This window comes from Carassius auratus, chromosome 45 (genome assembly GCF_003368295.1).
Source record: "Carassius auratus strain Wakin chromosome 45, ASM336829v1, whole genome shotgun sequence".
Taxonomy (NCBI): domain Eukaryota; kingdom Metazoa; phylum Chordata; class Actinopteri; order Cypriniformes; family Cyprinidae; genus Carassius; species Carassius auratus.
Window position 1 is genome coordinate 18,679,433 of NC_039287.1, and position 19,814 is coordinate 18,699,246.

Genomic DNA, 19,814 nt, shown 5'->3' on the forward strand with positions numbered 1-19,814 from the left:
GAAAATCTTCATTTCCATATGAATGGCAATAATTAAGAATTTCCAATCAACTAAAGATGTTACAAATCTTCCTGGAAGAGGACATGTGTCTGCATCGTCCTAATGCACGGTGAGGAGGAGAGTTTGAGTGGCTAAAGGCTCTCCAAGGAATGCAGCTGCAGAATAGCAGAGATTATTTGAGCCTTGGGGTCAGAAATCCCCCCCCCCCCCAAAAAAATCAAACACCAACACCACATGGAGCATCAAGCAAGAATGGGTTCTATGATCTGATAAAGCTAAAAAATGAGCTTTTTAGCAGCAAACACTCAAGAAAAATTTGGTGAACACAGGATTGAAAAAGAACCCCATGTGTACAATGAAATATGGTGCTGTATCTTTAATGTTGTCTCTGTATTTTTCTGCCAGAGGTCCTGGACATCTTGTTTAGATATGTAGCATCAAGTATTTTATCAAATAACAACAGATGATTTCTTTTTAACTGACTGTCCATGCTAGAAATATTAGGTTGGATCTTACAACAGGGTGATGATCCCAAAACATCAAAATTAAAATGTAAATGGGTCACTGGGCACAAAACCAAGCTTCTGCTATGGCCATTTCAGTTCCCTGACCTGACCCGATCTCTATAGGAAATGAGTGGAGTGAACTGAAGAGGAGAAGCACCAACATGTAGCTGGAAATCTGAAGAATCTGAAGTGATTCTGGATGAAGGAATGCTCTCTGATCTCATGTTAGCTCATCTCCAAACTCATTATAGAAGAATAAAAGGGTACCATGTACTGTATTAGAGGAAAACATTTATTTAATAATAACATTTCCCCCCATTTTGAATTTGTATTCTCCAATGAAATCTTAGATTTTTGTACATTTTTTAAAATAAAATATTAATAGGATTAACAATGTAGATTTATTTTCATAGCCTTTTTTTGATCATATTTACCAAGGGTACCAACAATTCTGACCTAGAATGTATGTCCATGTTTTAGATGATAGCTAAAAAAACATGGATATATTGTTAACAGTTTCAAAGATAGTCCTACAGTTGTATTGAGAAACACATCTTACCCATCTCTGTGAGCTGTGGTTCCTCTGTATGTCCAATAGTAGATGGGAAGTCCTGGACAACAGTTGATTGTACTTTTTGTGTTGTTGAATCATAATCCTTTTCCAAGGTTGTTGGTGTAACGACTGATACATCTGTTAGGACTACTTCAATTAGGTCAAGGTCTGCAGGTGTAGTTGTCAAAGGTAGATCAGTTGCAAGTGTCTCCATGGATTGTGAAGCAGTCTCTTCTTGTTCTTCTGTCAGAGTGTCTTCCTCTGGGAAATCATTAAACAGCTTATAAATGTCCAAAATAGTTCAGTGTTTCAGATGATAGCTAAATCTTATTTTGTTTACATTGTCAATGTTAATTCTAAGAATCTCTTTGACTAAACACATGATTGAGAAACACACACAGCAGAGCTCTCTTACCCATCTGTGTGAGCTGTGGCTCCACAGTATCTCCCACAACCGATGGTAGGTCCTTATCTCCATCAGAAGCTGATTCTGTGATCTTTTCAGGTAGAGATTCTGAGGCCGTTGATATAGCAGGGAAAACAATATCCACATCTGGTTCTGTGGTGGTGTCCTCTGTAACCAGATCTGGTATCTTGAGGACTCCTTCGATAACCTCAGGTTTGGAGAGTTGGTCCTCAACCCCAAAGTCTTCCACATGTTCAGGGTTACCAATGTCTATGCCTAGTTGAACAATGTCAACTGGCACAAAAGGCAAATTATGACCTTCTTCTGGCTGGTAATAGTCAATATTCTCCACAAGGTAAGTTTCTGTTACAGAAATCTCTGGTGGTTTAATCTTAATCATCTCTGCAGGAGGTTTGTCTGAACCTTCAGTAGTTTTGGGAACTTGACTTGTGATCTCCACAGTGGGCTGTTCAGTTTTGACGCTGCCTTCATATTCTACAACATCAGCTGGTTCTGATTCATCAGCTTCTCTTTCAGGTTCCACCACCTCACCCTCTTCATCCTTAGGTTGTACTGTCTCAGTTCCTGGCTTCTTGGTTGCCTGAACATCATCCTCATGTTTCACTTTAATCTCCTCATCAGATTTATGTTCCCGAACATCTTTTGATTCTATAATGTCCTCTGATTCTTGCTCTAAAACCTTTTCCTCAGGTTCTGCTACTTCATCCTGTTTAGTTAATTTTCCAGTCTCATCCTCTGGTTCTGGTAGCACAACCGTTCCCACAGGCTCTACTGTGCCATACTCAGCAGTTTCTGTTACTATTGTCACTTCTTCAGGTCGTAATACCTGATCTTCTAATGAAACAGTATCTTCAGTTACGTCTGTATCATTTTCAGGTCCAGCTACTTCTACAGTCTCTGTTGTCACAAACTTTACATTGGATAAATTAACTTCAGTCTTAGTCTCTTCGTCTGGTTCAGCCGTCACCACTTTGTCTTCTTCCTTTCCTACTATTCCAGGATCCACTGGTTGAGGCACCTCTGGAATTTCGTTAGAATCTGTCACTTCAGTTATTGGACCAATTGGTTCAGTTGAAGGTTGCAGGGTGATGCTAAAGTCGGTTGTGACAGCCAACTTCGGTTGTTCAGACCTAGGACTAACGGTTGTTGCAGTGGTGAACAAAATGTTGACAGTGGTTACTGGTTTAAATATGATTTCATCTTCTGGTATAGTGTTTAATTTTAAGTCACTATCTGCTGTAGGATTCTCTGTAGGTTTCTGTAGGTTTCTCTGCTGTTCTTCACTTGGTAATATTGAAGTTTCAGATGAAGATGTTGAAGACAAACTGTTTTCTTTATCAGCAACAACAACTGGTTTACGGTCTTCCTCTACTGGTGGAACTTGAAGATTTTCTGTTATGAGTTCACCAGTTTCCCCTTTAATAGTTTCGATCTGGTGTATAATAACTGCATCACTCTCAGGTTCAATTGTTTCTGGTTCTGATTTTGTTGTTGTGGTGCTGTCTGTGTCCAAAGTTGGGTCTATAATGGTCTCCAAAACATTCTCATCGCTACCAGATGAAATATGAACTTCAACCTTTGGTCCTTTTGTTGGAAAACTGAGGTCACCATATACATCTTCATCAAAGGACTGCAAATGAACAGGTGTATAATTATGTTACTGCATTTAAAGATGTTATGTTAACCCTAACTCTTTTAACCCTAACTTTTAATATTTTCATTAAAGGTTGTGTCCTTATTTATTTATTTATTTTTTTCATTTCGTAACCATTTTTAAAGCAATGAAGCTGTGCTACATGTCAATTAGGAAAGCATCACAGGCATTTCTCTGCGAGCTGTGCTCCTTCAGTCATGACTATATTGACAATATAGACTGGTCTCTTGTTCCTACTTGCTTAATTATATGGCATTAGTCACCTCAGTTATAATGTCTTCAGAAACCTCAGGGACAGGCATTCTGGTTGAAGACTGGTCTTTGCCTGAAGCAAGAAAACGTGTACACAACTATTAAATACTATGTGAAGACCTTGTACATGGTAATCAGACAAGATTTCATTTTGAATAGACTGTAAACAGAAATACATGTTTTATGCATTACTATACTACTTATTATATTAATTTATATTATTAATTTTTATACATTTACCTGTCTCAAATGTCAGTGAATTAAGATCAAGAAGTGATGCCTTTTTGCTCAGTGCTTGAACTATCATATCCTTTAGACTTTGTCCTGTAGATGAAACAACCGTGTCGATGTCCAGATTTACATCAGCAATGGTAGGTACAGTAGTCTCAAAAACAGCTGCGTAGACTGCAGATAGTCCTCCAGCTCTGGATAAATAATAGCAATGTGCATTTACATTTATTCATGTATCAGTCGCTCCAAACAATAAGAACTAAAGGTGATGTACACAAAGACTCCACACATTTAAATACATTACACACAAATGTAACTTTTACCCTTTAGGTGCTTCTGCCTCACTTGCATGTAGAAAAGGAAACAGAAAGAAATAAAAATCATATGCAACAAGAAATCAGTCATGCACAGACTGAATAGTAGCATAATGGAAGCAGAATACAAACACAAATGGGTTTGTATTTCAGTGTGAATGTAAATTATTATTTTCACAGCTGTAATTCACTGCTCAGGTAAACAGCTGATCACTGCTGTTATAATGAAAGTCATGATAAATGAATGCACCTACCTAATTCTTAACACTATGACATCCATGAATCCAGGTAGATCAGCAAAAGCGTGTTGCATCTGTAACAAAAAAACAAGCATGCAGTTTAACCTCTTATGTTGCCCATTATATATGTATGTGTGGCAGATTAGTCAGATCCTCCCTGTAGTGACGTCATGTTATTGGTAGCCTATCTTCCCGCAGGGAGGTGTGTATAAATGGCTGTTTGGTGCGGGCCGGATGTGCGTCATCTGTTCTGTGCCTGCGCTCTTCCTGTTTACCGGCATTCAACAGAGGTCTGTGGTTAAAACACAGCCGTTTGGGCATTTTAACACCGCTTGTGTCATTTTGTGGGGCTTTGCGTACACTGGAGAGTCTATTGTAAACAACCGTTACATGCGGTCTGGCTCGTTACACTGCCTAGTCCCAGGTACGTAAGATTTAGTATATTGCCAGAGGTTTTAGGTGATGTGGTGTGGGGGTCAGCTATGTTTATCTTTACCGCAGCATTCCCGTGTGTTTACCGTTTGAGTGGGGACATCCAATATATGCTGTTTGGCATCTACTTCATTTCTATCCCGTGGATACTGACGTCAGCTCTGCTTTCTGGTGTGGCAAACGGCTGCGTTATTTGGTATGTGTGTTTATATTTCCGATTGCTGTTCATAAACTATAACTAGTTTACTAATCGTCTTATTATCTGTTAGGGGCTAAGACTGTGCGTGCGGCATTTCCCTACTACATATAGAAGCACGCTGCTGTTTTGTTCCTGCTGGATTTGCTTTCGTTTCTTTTCTGTATATTTTTGCTGTGTGTTTTCATTTTGTCCTGGGTGATTTAGCGCGGCCCGATTTTGGAGTTGTTGGTTAAAACCTGCTCCTACTGTGACTGTATTTTAAAGATCTTTTCCTCGTACGTTGGGAAATAACGAGTTCGAGGGCCGCGCTCATTCAGATATTTATTTCTTCATTTTCCCTTTGTGGTGTTTCTCATTTTGGACTGGTTCAGAATGCTGAGATTTTCTCTTGGACATTGTTGTCTTTAAATTTCTTTTCCTTTTCCTTTTGTGTTATTATCTAGCTGTTTAAGCTAAAATTTATTTCTTTTCTTTATGTTGGAAGGGTTTCTTTTGCTCCCCTGCATTTAATACGTTTTTATTGATTAATTTCTATTTGATTTGATTTATTTTGTTTTGTATTACAATTACAGGAGCTGTGTGTCCGACGGCAGTGAGGCTTTCCTTCACCGTGTGCTGTGTTATGCTGTGTGAGCACCACTGATAAAATCACGGGTATTGGAGAGTGTGTGTGTGTGTGTGTGCACTTGGTGTGACTCTCCTCTTTTGCTCCCTCTCTTAGCCCATTTGATGCCAATAGGCTACAGCTCCGAAGTAAATGTGAATCCTTATTGTGGATTGTGATTTCCAGCTTAGTAATTGGCTGGGTGACTATTATTCCTGCATTTTAAACTTTTGTACTAATAAACAAACTCTATTTTGCTACCCACGTCTCTTGCTCATTTTATTCAGTGGAATGAACCTGGGTTCCTTATAACATTTTAAGTGAACTGTGATTCCCTGGTATAGTCCCAGGGTGGCGTAGTCTATTGTATATCTCTTGAGTGTTGAATATTGCTGCAAGAAGACCACTTTGCCACATTTTGGCGTAGTCGGCAGGGTCCACTAAATTGAACAGAGACGTGGGTGAAGATTTCTTTGCCAGCTGGTATTGCCATTATTTGCTTTTCTTTTTATTTCACAGGAACAAGACAGCAGCGTAGACTCTTTGAAGGGTCTCTTTGGCTACCTCCCCTGATTGTGTTTCAGGTCCAAATTTTCTTTCTGCCCCGCCTTGCTTGGTGGTAAGTGTTTTACTAAAAGTTAGCTATGGCAGAAGAATTACAAGAACTTCAGGATCTTGTGGCCCAATTAAGAGCTGATAATGAGAGACTTAGACAAGAACAGACTCAAATTGTTATTCCAGGTCCCAGTACAGCTCCTATTTCTACCACCTTACCCTCTGGTGCACAGCAATCTGCTGGTGCAAGTGCCCCATCTACTGAGCGATTTGTGTTTGTTCCCCGAGATAGGAAGTGCCCAAAATTTAGCGGGAGACCCGGTATTACCATAAATGAATGGGTAGAGGAGGCCCAAGCCTGTATGCGGGTTCGCCATTTGTCTAGAGCTGATCAAGCATTCTTTCTTTTTGATCATTTAGAAGGAGAAGCTCGGGATGAGATCAGGTATCGGTCTGAGACAGAGAGGGGGGATCCAGATAAGATAATTCGGGCCTTAAAGGAATTGTATGGGTGTTCTTTGTCATATGTAGCATTGCAACAGGCATTTTTTTCCAGGAGGCAGCAGGAAGGAGAAACACTTTTAGAGTTCTCTATTGCATTGATGGGCCTCTTGGAGGGGGTAAAACAGCAGTCGCCGCATGCCATACCAAATGCAGAAGCTTTATTGCGTGACCAGTTTGTCGAGCACGTGCTCGATATTGGTCTTCGTCGGGAACTAAAACAATTAGTCCGCCGTGACCCTACCTCTTCCCTCTTAGATGTTCGTAGCGAGGCAATGCGCTGGGAGCGGGAGGGAATGCCTGGGGGTGCGAGAGGGCGAAGTCAGTCTGTACCAGTGGCCTATGGGGCCCAGTATGCCATACAGGGGGAGTCGCAGGTAGTTCGGTTGAGCTCCCCTCCCAAGTCGGAGCTAGCAGAGTTACGGGAAATGTTGAAGTCACAACAAGAACAGTTAAACCAACTTACCCAAGGGTTGGCTCGCTTGCAGGTCCCTAATTCATATAGCCGGTCCCCACGTCACAGTAATATAGTATGTCGGAGGTGCCAACAGTCTGGCCATTTTGCCCGAGAGTGTGATGGAGAACGTGTTCTCCCTCGCGCTCCAGCAGTGGGTACATCTTCGACTGGGTCTAGGCAGTTTCGATCTTCACAGCCGTCGGAAAACTAATCCCCACCGGGCTGCGGAGTCACAGCGCGGAAGGGGAGTCATTTGACTCAAATGTTGTAAACCGTCTAAATTCTGTCTCTCGTTTGGTGTCCTCCTGTCCTCATCTTAATGTGCTCATCGGTGGTGTTCAAGTGCCATGTTTAGTGGTTCCATGGTGTCCACGATCACCGAGAGTTGCTTTCACCAGTATTTTGAACCATGGGGGCAGGAGCGTCTTAGGTCGTGTCAATGGTTGCAACTTACCGCTGCGAATGGTCTTGCGATTCCTTATATCGGGTATATGGAGCTCGATGTCGAACTTTGTGGTAAAGTAGTACCGGAGTGTGGAGTGCTGGTTGTCCGAGATCCTCCTGGTGGCGCCGGTGGACATGTCCCCGGTGTTTTGGGGATGAATGTCCTTGGCCGGTGCTACCAGGAACTTTTTGGACAACATGGTACATCCCTTTTTGACTTACCGGTGGTGTCACAGGCCCCTAGCTCCGTCACAAAGGCATTACAACATTGTAGTAAGGTTAGTGTCCAGACCTCTGTTGATCGTGTTGGGGGGGTTAGGGTGCGGGGGCGGGGCGTGTGTCACATTCCAGGTGGTACCATGAAGTTGGTAGCGGCAACCTGCTCCGAACATTATGCTTCCGGTCCCGTGCTGTTTGAGCCTCCAGATTCAGGCTTACCTGCTGGTTTGTTGGCCTCCCCCGCACTGGTTCAAGTGACCCGGGGCACGGTGTATATCCCGGTTGTGAACGTGGGTACCACTGAGGTGATTCTTTACCCCAGGACGTCCTTAGGCACATTGAGTGGTGTCTTTGTCATTAGTTTGCCAGAAGGTATTACTGAAGTAAGGTCCTTAACTGCTACTGTAGGCTCCCATAGTTCCTTGGTCCCCTCTACTGTGGAGGACCAGATTGATGCCATAGATTTGTCAGTTTTGGCAGGGGAAGAGCAAAGCCGGGTCCGGGCTTTGCTTCACAAGTACAAATTTGTGTTTTCAGCCCATGAGGGTGATCTGGGGTGCACTAACCTCTTGTCCCATGATATTCCGCTTCTGGACGATACCCCTGTCAGGCAACGGTACAGGCGTATACCACCTTCGGAATATGAGGTAGTAAAGTCCCACATTAATCAACTTCTTGAGGCACAGGTTATCAGGGAAAGCTGCAGCCCCTATGCGTCTCCCATTGTTTTAGTTAAGAAAAAAGACGGTAGTCTACGAATGTGCGTAGACTATCGTCAACTTAATTCTAAAACTAGGAAGGATGCCTTCCCTTTGCCCCGTATTGAGGAGTCCCTTGATGCCCTGACTGGTGCCCGCTGGTTCTCCACTATGGATTTAGCCAGCGGGTACAATCAGGTACCTGTCACTGAAGCTGACCGGCCTAAGACTGCTTTCTGTACCCCATTTGGCCTATTCGAGTGGAATAGGATGCCATTTGGTCTCTGTAACGCTCCCAGTACCTTCCAACGTCTGATGGAGAGGTTGTTTGGTGACCAACAATGCCAATCTTTGCTCCTGTATCTAGATGACATTGTGGTGTTCTCTTCCTCGGTGGCTCAACATCTGGAGCGTCTGGAAGTGGTCTTGGGTCGGTTAGGGGCTGAAGGACTAAAAGCCAAGTTAGGAAAGTGTGCCTTCTTTCAACGTGAGGTAAAGTATTTAGGGCATGTGGTGTCGTCTCAAGGTGTGTCCACAGACCCAAGTAAAATTGAAGTGGTAGCTCAGTGGCGCACTCCTACAAGTCTGTCCGAGTTGCGTTCGTTCCTGGGTTTTGCCAGTTATTACCGCCGTTTTGTGGAGGGGTTTGCCAGGTTGGCGGCCCCTCTGCATAAATTGGTGGCCGAACTGGCAGGTGGCAAGACAAAGAAACGTAGAGAGGTGAGTTTTAACGGTGCCTGGGGTGAGATTTGTCAGGATAGTTTTGAAGCCTTAAAGAGGAAACTCACCTCTGCCCCTGTGCTTGCCTACGCAGATTTTACTTTGCCATTTATTCTGGAGGTTGACGCTAGTTTCAGTGGTCTTGGGGCAGTTCTTTCCCAAGAACAGGGAGGAACCGTGCGGCCAATTGCATATGCCAGCCGCAGTCTTAGGCCCACTGAGCGCAATATGAACAACTATAGCTCTATGAAATTAGAGTTTCTGGCGCTCAAGTGGGCCATGGCTGAAAAGTTCCGTGAATATTTGTTGGGGCACAAATGTGTTGTTTTCACCGACAACAATCCCCTTAGCCATCTATCATCGGCAAAGCTTGGGGCGACTGAACAGCGTTGGGCAGCACAACTTGCAGCTTTTGATTTTGAGGTGAGGTATCGATCAGGCAGATGTAATAGAAACGCAGATGCTCTGTCGAGGCAGCACCCACTCGACTCTAGCATGTTAGGGGACTTGCTTCCAGGCACTGCAGTTCCTCGTGCTGTACAGCAGGGGGCTGGTACGCAGGTAGCTGTTCAAGCCACTCAAGCGGTGATCACAGCCCTGCCCAGTTATACCACTGCAGAATTGAGCTCTTTGCAACAGGCAGACCCTGTGATTAATGAAATTTTGCCCTTTTGGAAACGAAAGGTGTTCCCTAGAGCGGAAGAACGCAAACGGTTGTCTAGGCTGGGATTGATCCTGCTTCGTCAGTGGGATCGGTTCATTGAGAGAGAGGGTGTATTGTATCGACGAGTGTTCCGCTCTGATGGGGGTGAGGAGTGTTTTCAATTGATTTTACCCACTACCTTAAAATCTGAGGTTTTGAGGCAGCTTCATCAGGAGCATGGGCACCAGGGGAATGAGCGTACCACTGAGTTGGTACAGCAGCGGTGCTATTGGCCTGGAATGTCCTCAGAAGTGGCACGATGGTGCCAGGAGTGTGAAAGGTGCCAAGTTGCTAAGCATGGGGGTCCCACTGCCCGTAGTTTTATGGGCCATTTGTTGGCATCAAGACCTAACGAGATCGTAGCCATTGACTTTACTGTGCTTGAACCCTCTCGTTCAGGAGTTGAAAATGTCATCGTGATGACTGATGTCTTCACGAAGTACACCATGGCTATCCCCACACGGGACCAACGGGCGGAGACTGTGGCCCAGGTTCTTGTGGCCGAGTGGTTTTACAAGTTTGGGGTCCCTGGTCGGATTCATTCCGATCAGGGCCGTAACTTTGAATCCTCTCTCATCCAGCAGCTCTGTCAGTTGTACAAGGTCGAGAAGTCTCGCACTACTCCTTACCATCCGGCTGGTAATGGCCAATGCGAGCGCTTCAATAGGACGTTGCATAATCTCCTCCGTACATTGCCTGTTTCTCGGAAGAGGGACTGGGTGTCTTGCCTTCCACAAGTACTTTTCTGTTATAACACCACCCCGCATCAGACCACTGGTGAGTCCCCATACTTCCTAATGTTTGGGCAAGAACCACGGCTCCCAGTTGACTTTTTGTTGGGCAGAGTCCAGGAGGTGGGGGTAGGTAATGTTCATGAGTGGGTTGTGGAACATCAAACTAGGCTCCATGTGGCCTTTGAAGGGGCACGTGATCGGCTAAGGGTGGCCGCGGAGAGACGTAAAACACATCATGATCAGAATGTGCGGTGTGTGTCACTTGAGGAGGGCCAGTTGGTTTACCTCCGTGAGTGTGGCATGAGAGGTCGCCATAAGATCCAAGACTTGTGGAGCCCAGTTGTGTATAAAGTAGTGAAGGCACCTGTTGAAGGGGGTTCAGTATATACAATTGCACCGGTTGATGAGTTGGGTAAGGTAAGGCATGTTCATCGCTCTTTGTTGAAGGCTAAGATTTTAGGGGACCGTCCAGTTTCGAGCCCTCAGGATAGGCCTTTGGTGGAGGGGGCGCTGCCTTTAGAGGATGAGCCAGACGAGGGCGATTTGCTACTGTTCGTCCCTGAAACCCCCCAGGCTCAGAGTCCGGCTGTTAGTAATTTAGTCCCTGCAGCTGTCCAAGCTCCCTTGGATATCTTGGACCCTTGCCCCCCTGTGACGGTACCTGGGATACCAGTAGCCCAAGGACAACACCGTTCTGGAGAAATGGGTCTCGCTCCGGGATCTGTTACTGTGTCTGTAGGCCCACCAGGCACTGAGGTAATGGCTTTGCGGAGATCAACGAGACCCAGAGCAGGCCAGCACTCCAATGTCCATCACCTGCCACGGTCAGTGGAGGTGCCTGTGAGGCTGTGCCCCTAGGTGGGTCTGTCTCTAGTGGGATCTCTGTCATTTACAGGCCTTGGAATTGATAAGTGGGGTTGCCGTATTCTATCGTCGGGGCGACGATACAAAAAGTAGGGGTAGATTGTGGCAGATTAGTCAGATCCTCCCTGTAGTGACGTCATGTTATTGGTAGCCTATCTTCCCGCAGGGAGGTGTGTATAAATGGCTGTTTGGTGCGGGCCGGATGTGCGTCATCTGTTCTGTGCCTGCGCTCTTCCTGTTTACCGGCATTCAACAGAGGTCTGTGGTTAAAACACAGCCGTTTGGGCATTTTAACACCGCTTGTGTCATTTTGTGGGGCTTTGCGTACACTGGAGAGTCTATTGTAAACAACCGTTACATGCGGTCTGGCTCGTTACACTGCCTAGTCCCAGGTACGTAAGATTTAGTATATTGCCAGAGGTTTTAGGTGATGTGGTGTGGGGGTCAGCTATGTTTATCTTTACCGCAGCATTCCCGTGTGTTTACCGTTTGAGTGGGGACATCCAATATATGCTGTTTGGCATCTACTTCATTTCTATCCCGTGGATACTGACGTCAGCTCTGCTTTCTGGTGTGGCAAACGGCTGCGTTATTTGGTATGTGTGTTTATATTTCCGATTGCTGTTCATAAACTATAACTAGTTTACTAATCGTCTTATTATCTGTTAGGGGCTAAGACTGTGCGTGCGGCATTTCCCTACTACATATAGAAGCACGCTGCTGTTTTGTTCCTGCTGGATTTGCTTTCGTTTCTTTTCTGTATATTTTTGCTGTGTGTTTTCATTTTGTCCTGGGTGATTTAGCGCGGCCCGATTTTGGAGTTGTTGGTTAAAACCTGCTCCTACTGTGACTGTATTTTAAAGATCTTTTCCTCGTACGTTGGGAAATAACGAGTTCGAGGGCCGTGCTCATTCAGATATTTATTTCTTCATTTTCCCTTTGTGGTGTTTCTCATTTTGGACTGGTTCAGAATGCTGAGATTTTCTCTTGGACATTGTTGTCTTTAAATTTCTTTTCCTTTTCCTTTTGTGTTATTATCTAGCTGTTTAAGCTAAAATTTATTTCTTTTCTTTATGTTGGAAGGGTTTGTTTTGCTCCCCTGCATTTAATACGTTTTTATTGATTAATTTCTATTTGATTTGATTTATTTTGTTTTGTATTACAATTACAGGAGCTGTGTGTCCGACGGCAGTGAGGCTTTCCTTCACCGTGTGCTGTGTTATGCTGTGTGAGCACCACTGATAAAATCACGGGTATTGGAGTGAGTGTGTGTGTGTGTGTGTGTGTGTGTGTGCACTTGGTGTGACTCTCCTCTTTTGCTCCCTCTCTTAGCCCATTTGATGCCAATAGGCTACAGCTCCGAAGTAAATGTGAATCCTTATTGTGGATTGTGATTTCCAGCTTAGTAATTGGCTGGGTGACTATTATTCCTGCATTTTAAACTTTTGTACTAATAAACAAACTCTATTTTGCTACCCACGTCTCTTGCTCATTTTATTCAGTGGAATGAACCTGGGTTCCTTATAACATTTTAAGTGAACTGTGATTCCCTGGTATAGTCCCAGGGTGGCGTAGTCTATTGTATATCTCTTGAGTGTTGAATATTGCTGCAAGAAGACCACTTTGCCACATATGGGCAAATGTATTAATAAGTACTGCTAGATAGCACAATACTACTGTCAACATCAAGACAGAACAGAATCCCCAACAGATTCACAGAACATGTGAAGTTTCCTACAACAGTGTTGAATAATCTGAGCATCCTGCACTCTAAAAAGAAATTCAAGGGACATGTAACTTAAATACATGCATGGTAGGAAGTTGAAATTCTATAAAAAAAGTATATTTATTAATTTAAATAAACATTTAAGTTGCAAACATTACCTTCATGTTGATTATTACATCACCTTAATACTATGTCTAATTTAAGCTTACATGTGCTTATTAAAGCACCCAGTGATGGAATAGTCATCAATTCTTTGAGTAAATAATAAACAATAATTGTCACATTGCTTAATATAATATAATTGTGCATTGCTTCTGTGTTTATTTATAATTTACTGGTCTAAATACTGTATATTTATCAAAGTAAATCAGCAGAAAATCATATTATGTGCACAGTTTCTTCAAAAACACTGAAATCTGGATCATTGTTTATTATTTTCACAAACCTGATCTTGAAGATGGTGTGACAGGTCATGATACAGAGGTGAATCAGTGTCTCTCAGTATCTCCTGATACCCATAGTCCATCAGTGTAATGCTGAACTCGATGACCTGATGTACTGGCTGCTCAGGAACCACATTGTGAAGATCCAACTCCTGCAAATGTTTTACAAGAGCTATTAAATGATCACTGCAAAAATGTTTAACTTGCATAATTCCCCAAAATGTTTAAACAACTTTATGGGTTAAATATTTTAGTAACACTTTAATAGAGGAACCAATTTACACTATTAACTAGTTGCTTATTAGCTTGTCTATTATTGACATATTGGCTGTTTAATATACTTATGAAGCACATAGCCAAAATCATCACAATTAAAAGAACCAAAGACTTAAACTATTTTAGTCTATGTGCACTGAATTTGTTTAGTACACGAGTTTCACAATTTGAGTGTAATTACTGAAATAATGAACTTTCCACGACATTCAAATTTATTGAGATGCCCCTGTGAATATGGTTCTGTTACTTGCACAGATTGGTCATTTCGTATCTTTACACATCAATGTATCGTCACGAGCCACGGGGTTTTATTTGGTTTTGTTTGTGTGTTTTTTTTTTTTTTTACTCTCAAAGCTGTGATTCCCATTCACTTCCATTATATGACTGACAGACTGCAACGGTTTGAGTTAAAAATCTCTATTTGTGTCCGACTAAGAAACAAAGTCACTTACATCTTGGATGCCCTGGGGTTAAGCAGATAACCATCACATTTTTTAATAATTGGGTTACATATCCTTTAAATTATTCATCACCAGTTAGGAACCAAGGCGTGCTATTTGATAGCAATCTATTATTTGAAAACCATGTTTGCAGCATTTATAAAACTGCAATTTTCCATCTCAAAAATATATTTAAATTACACGACCAATGATCTCAATGTCAAATGTAGAAACTTAAATTCATGCGTTCATGACCTCAAGCTTAGATTATTGTAATGCTTTATTGGGTGGTTGTTCTGCACGCTTAATAAACAAACTACAGCTAGTCCAAAATGCAGCAGCAAGAGTTCTTACTAGAACCAGGAAATATGACCATATCAGCCCGGTCCTGTCAATTCTGCACTAGCTTTATTGAACAGCGAATACATTTTTAAATCTTGCTAAATACTTATAAAGCCCTGAATGGTTTAGCTCTTCAGTACTTGAGTGAGCTCATATCGCATTATAGTCCTTCACCTCTGCTGGAATCTCAAAACTCTGGTTATTTGATAATATCTAGAATATCAAAATCAACTGTGGGTGGCAAAAACATTTTCCTATTTAGAGCCCAAACTCTGGAATAACCTACCTAACACTGTTCAGGTGGCAGACACACTCTGATCTAGATCAAATACCCATCTCTTTAACCTGGCTTATACATAATACACTATCACATTTGTATAATTTGAATTGTTCGGCTGCATTAGTTATCAACCGGAACCAGGAACACTTCCTGCAACATCTGATGTGCTCGTACATCATAAGAAGAATGGCATCTATGCTAATATTAATGTGTTTCTTTCTAATTCCAGGGTCACTGTAGCCACCCAGACCCAGTCTGTATCCAGCTCAGATTGTGGATCAGCACCTAGAGACGACCTCTCCAGTTCTGAATTTCAGGGGGGACCAGGAAAACTAGATGAGTCCCAGAGACAGATCCCCAGTGAAGACCTTGTCTCCTCGACGTCCATCGGCACAAGACCACAAAACCAGACCTCTGCACCCGTGTTGCAGCCTGGAATTAAACCATGCTGGTGCTGGTTTCATCTGGCCAGAGAACAACTGGCCCCTCGACTGAGCGTGATTTCTCCTAAGGTTTTTTCTCCATTTCTGTCAGCAATTAAGTTTTGGTTCCTTTGGCTTGCTTAACTGGGGATGCTTGACTGATGGCACAGACACTATTGCTGGAGTGCTGGATGATGACATCACTGAATCATCAATAAACTGACTTACTCTTATATTCTTCTTGCATCATTGAAAAACTATGTTCATGTTTGACTCTGTAAAGCTGCTTTGACACATTCAGAATTGTATATTGCACTATAGAAATAACTTGACTTAAATAAAGTGACTTGACTTATTAATTAGCAGCAAATTAGGACTTTATTGGTGCAAAAGTCATAGTTGATGGTTTTTTTAATAGCGAAAATTGACCCTTAAAATAAAGTGTGACCAATATTTTATTTGAAACATTTTAACTGAAGAATTCATGCAAGCATTAAAATAAGAAATAACTACTAAAATAAGAAACAAAAAACAAATGGTGTGGATGTTGCAGTTGCTGGACCTGCACATAGCTCTGATGGACTATGAAACTGTACACCTAATAGCTGTATTGAATAATGAGGTGAATAATGCACAATATATTTTGCAGAGCCGAACTATATGTCTTCGATGTTAAGCTTAAGCCAAGATTTATTGACGACCTAAAATGACAGCAGAGCAAAGGCTGCTTGTACTGTAAGCAAGTTGTCACTATATAATAAAAATATATTTCTATCAACAACTGCTGCCAATTTTTACAGTAAATTTATAGAAAGTGTATTTGAAGTATGTTATGAACATTGTGCTCCAGACCTGTGAGGCAGTAGAGACGTCTGGCGTAGTGCTGACAGTAGTAGATTGATCTGGGGGAACAAATACTTCTACTGTGTCTTCAGTCTGGACTTCCTCTGAACCTGAACAGAGACTGAGCTTAGTTCAACTTGATGAGAACTTCTCACTGAGGACCTAAATCAATTTAACTATACCTTTCATTCCTTGTGCTCCATCATCTGTTGGCTCTTCAGTTATGTTTCTAGAAATTTAAAATGAAAATGTATCATGATATTAAAATAATCATGGTCCGCCATTTTTGCTATAGACGATTTGAAGAAGTTTACAGAATATGAAATAATAGTCATGATTCCAAGTGCAGTCTCACCGTTTTAATTTGTCACTATTCATATTCACCCTCTGTAAAGGAAAAGAAAAACATTACAAATCAAATTTGACTTAAACATTTAAAGGAATAGTTGAATGAACCAAAAAATGAAAATGCACTCTCCTTCATGCCATCCATAATGTAAATGAGTTTGTTTCTTCATCAGAAAAGTCACCTTTATTTCTATAGAGCTTTATACAACAGCAACAGATCTGGAGAAATCACTTGCTCAGCAATGGATCATCTACAGTGAATGGGTGCCGTCAGAATGAGAGCACACAACTGATAAAAACACAACAATAATCCACAAGAAATCCAATTAAAGTCTGTCATAGCAAAAAACTGTGTGTTTGCAATTAACAAATGCATCATCAAGACATTTTTCCTGCTAAAATATGAGCATTATATCTATAGTATTTCTTTTTCCTGTGAAAAGCGGTCATCTGAATCAGGAGATAAATCTGCACGGACCATACCATTTACGATTGAAATCAGTCCAAAACTGTTCTAAATAAATAAATTTGTGAATCTTGATGTGAGAGAACAACAAGGAGATGGACTTTTTCTCTGGTGGAGTTAAATACCAATATTTTGTCCAGTTTGCATTAATGTTGGATATGTTGCATTCAAACATGTAGAGTTTCACTTCACAAGATGTTAACTGATGGACTGGAGTTGTGTGGATTACAAAAATGACTTGATGGATTTGATAATTGCAAACAAAGAGCTTTTGTTAATTACAAACACGCAGATGGTAATTAATGGACTGGAGAGGTGTGGATTACTTGTGAATTATTGTGGTGTTTTTATCAGCTGTTTGGACTCATTCTGACGGCACCCATTCACTGCAGAGGACCTGCTGGTGAGCACGTGATGCAATGCTACATTTCTCAAAATTAGTTCTGATGACGAAACAAACTCCTCTACATCTTGGAGGAGCTGAGGGTGACTACATTTACAGCAAATTTTCATTTTGGAGTGAACAATTCCTTTCATTTTTGGCCATCCGACTAAAAAATTCAGAATTAGAATTATGCTGAGCTCCTATTTAACAATCGCCCATTGACGTAGACACACTTAAATAATAATAATAATAATAATAATAAAGTAAAATAAAAAGGTAACCTAAAAATAGCATAATTTACATTAACTGATTTGATTAAAGTCAAACAAATAATTAACATATATTAATCAACCTCTTTTGAATGTACAGTCTTGTGTGAATTGTTGATTCGTTTACCCTGTAGACCATGTCTATGTGTTCTTGTGATCTGCTGAAATTCATGGCGAGATCTGAGATGCACATAGAGTCATGCTGGCATTTGTGGACCCATTGCTGGTACTCTGAGCTGCTGGGAATTCTGTCCAGAAAGATTCGGAAAGCCTCCCAAACAGCTTCCTGGCAAACTGACAAGGTCAATAAATAAGTGTTCAGATGAGAAGTTTTAAAATCTTTCTGCATCCATTATGTTGTAAACATATATTTTTTTCTGTATTGCTAAATTGCAATGAAATAAAACAGGCTTTTCATTAACTAATTCATATTTCATAAATGATTACACGTCTAAGTTTCACTAATTATACCTGTTTATTCTCTGATATGTATTGGGTTGCGAGTCACTGCACTAAACAGAACCATTGATGCATTGAAATGAATTGTAATAACAGAGAAGATATTTCTTTGACATGTTTTATGAGTTACCTCTCAGTGTGTAGTATGTTTGGTGGCTTGCTATGACTTCCCTCACGGTCTCCTGTGGACATACTTTCACCTCTGAGTGGAAGAAATCTGACCTCTTGATGCGATGCTTTTCCATTTCAAATCTAGTCCTCATCCCTGAATTCTGCTTTGGGGGGTTTGGCAGGCTGATAGTGTGAAGGGTCTCTGATGGATTTAGACTGCTTCGGTCTGCGAAAACAGCGACAAAAAATGAATTAGTCAAAAATAAAAGGTTAGTAACTTTTATGGTAATTTGTCATATTTCTGCTAAAATGTTCCTTAAGAGGTTGATATTTCTCAGCTCTCAAACGCCCCATGGCCTTGCGATGGGCCACACAGTATTTTGCCACCACTGGGATATTACGTAACGATAACAGATTTGTTTCTTCACTCATTCTTGAAGGTCTTTAAACGTGTTTTGGTGAAAAGAGCAAGCAAATTTACATTTTTTTAAATAATGCTGCAACTGAAGGGTTTTATCTATACATCTATACCTTTTTTCATTTTGGAGAATTCTTTTTTTAATTTGGCGCCATTTTTGCCAACAATGTGTTTAAAAAAAAACATTTTTGGAATTTGTTGGAAAAAGCCAATGGTGAACCCTCACTTTTATAATTCTGTTCACGTCTATAATTGTTTCTGTGGTTATATTATTTAAATAAAAAAAAACAACAACACAAAAACACAATTATATGTTAATATAAAACATTTTGGTTCCTTTCTACACAATATAGTGGTGTGTACACTCATTTCATATCTTTTCAATAGGTTACATTACTCATCACAATATATCTCCAAAAGAGTTGCTTCATTTAAGGCAGTAAGATTGCACTGCAGAAATCAGCCATTTACAATTTTAGACCAAAATTTCTGTTCTCATCTACATCTTGTGATAAAAGCTGACTTTGTTACCTTGAATTCCTGCGACGGACACAATAAGGAAGAAGAGTGTGACGAGATGCCCACATTTCAAAGACATGCTGACTTCAAGTCTTGCATCTAACCCCTTGCTGTATGAAGACAGCACAAGTCTTCAGGTTCTCAATCCCTTTTCCTGGAAATATCCGTCAGAAGCAGGGAAAGCCATTATGTTCCCCGAGACCTAGGAACCAAGTACTGAGACATAAAAATGGAAATTAAGGAAACTGGAAATTAAAACTGACTTCTGGTGTCTCACAGAAGACAAAACCGTGAATGCAAAAATAAGAAACGCAGAGCAGACTGCAAGATAAGCAATACTAAAACTGCTAAAGTACGTCTTGGTGTAAAGGCATGACATTGTGTGACAGATTACTGCGAAGTAGTTAAAAAAGCAAGAACTGTTTCTGGAATAATCTGATTATCTGATGCTCAGACATAATCCCGCTTTACCTGTGGCCCACCCACCTCATCCAATTAGGGGCTTTTCCATTCAGGCATCTGTCAGCTGTCACCTGCAGTGGGGTTCAATCACCCCATTCATCTTGGGCTGCCGAGCCAACTCTGACCTCAGGTATAAGCAGGACTCACCCCTGTCGTGAGTGCATGTGTGGACAGAGCTGCCAAAGACTTCTGACCTTACTGAAGGGTTTAAAGTGGGTGTCCATTTTCAAAAATGGATGCTATTTAAAGCCTGCTGAGTCTTGAGCTACGACTGCCGTGACAGGGATGAGTGGAGGAAC

At 41.6% G+C, this 19,814-nt stretch overlaps 1 protein-coding gene across 2 annotated transcripts in view; it reads right to left on the reverse strand.

Moving 5' to 3' along the window:
- Nucleotides 1-19,531, reverse strand: part of LOC113063487 (interphotoreceptor matrix proteoglycan 1-like) — a 29,805-nt gene extending 10,274 nt beyond the window's left edge. Inside the window, exons 1-13 of one of the 2 annotated variants that reach the window (XM_026233930.1) lie at nucleotides 19,066-19,531; nucleotides 18,136-18,342; nucleotides 17,674-17,840; nucleotides 16,434-16,465; nucleotides 16,261-16,307; nucleotides 16,088-16,188; nucleotides 13,478-13,627; nucleotides 4,192-4,250; nucleotides 3,947-3,967; nucleotides 3,633-3,817; nucleotides 3,404-3,465; nucleotides 1,475-3,116; nucleotides 1,066-1,320 (exon numbers count right to left, since the gene is read on the reverse strand). In XM_026233930.1, coding sequence (XP_026089715.1) covers nucleotides 1,066-1,320; nucleotides 1,475-3,116; nucleotides 3,404-3,465; nucleotides 3,633-3,817; nucleotides 3,947-3,967; nucleotides 4,192-4,250; nucleotides 13,478-13,627; nucleotides 16,088-16,188; nucleotides 16,261-16,307; nucleotides 16,434-16,465; nucleotides 17,674-17,840; nucleotides 18,136-18,342; nucleotides 19,066-19,132 — 2,995 coding nt within the window. In that variant the 5' untranslated portion in view covers nucleotides 19,133-19,531. The remainder of the gene's footprint in view (nucleotides 1-1,065; nucleotides 1,321-1,474; nucleotides 3,117-3,403; nucleotides 3,466-3,632; nucleotides 3,818-3,946; nucleotides 3,968-4,191; nucleotides 4,251-13,477; nucleotides 13,628-16,087; nucleotides 16,189-16,260; nucleotides 16,308-16,433; nucleotides 16,466-17,673; nucleotides 17,841-18,135; nucleotides 18,343-19,065) is intronic. The other variant, XM_026233931.1, reaches the window with a different exon arrangement.
- Nucleotides 19,532-19,814: the final 283 nt, after the last annotated feature.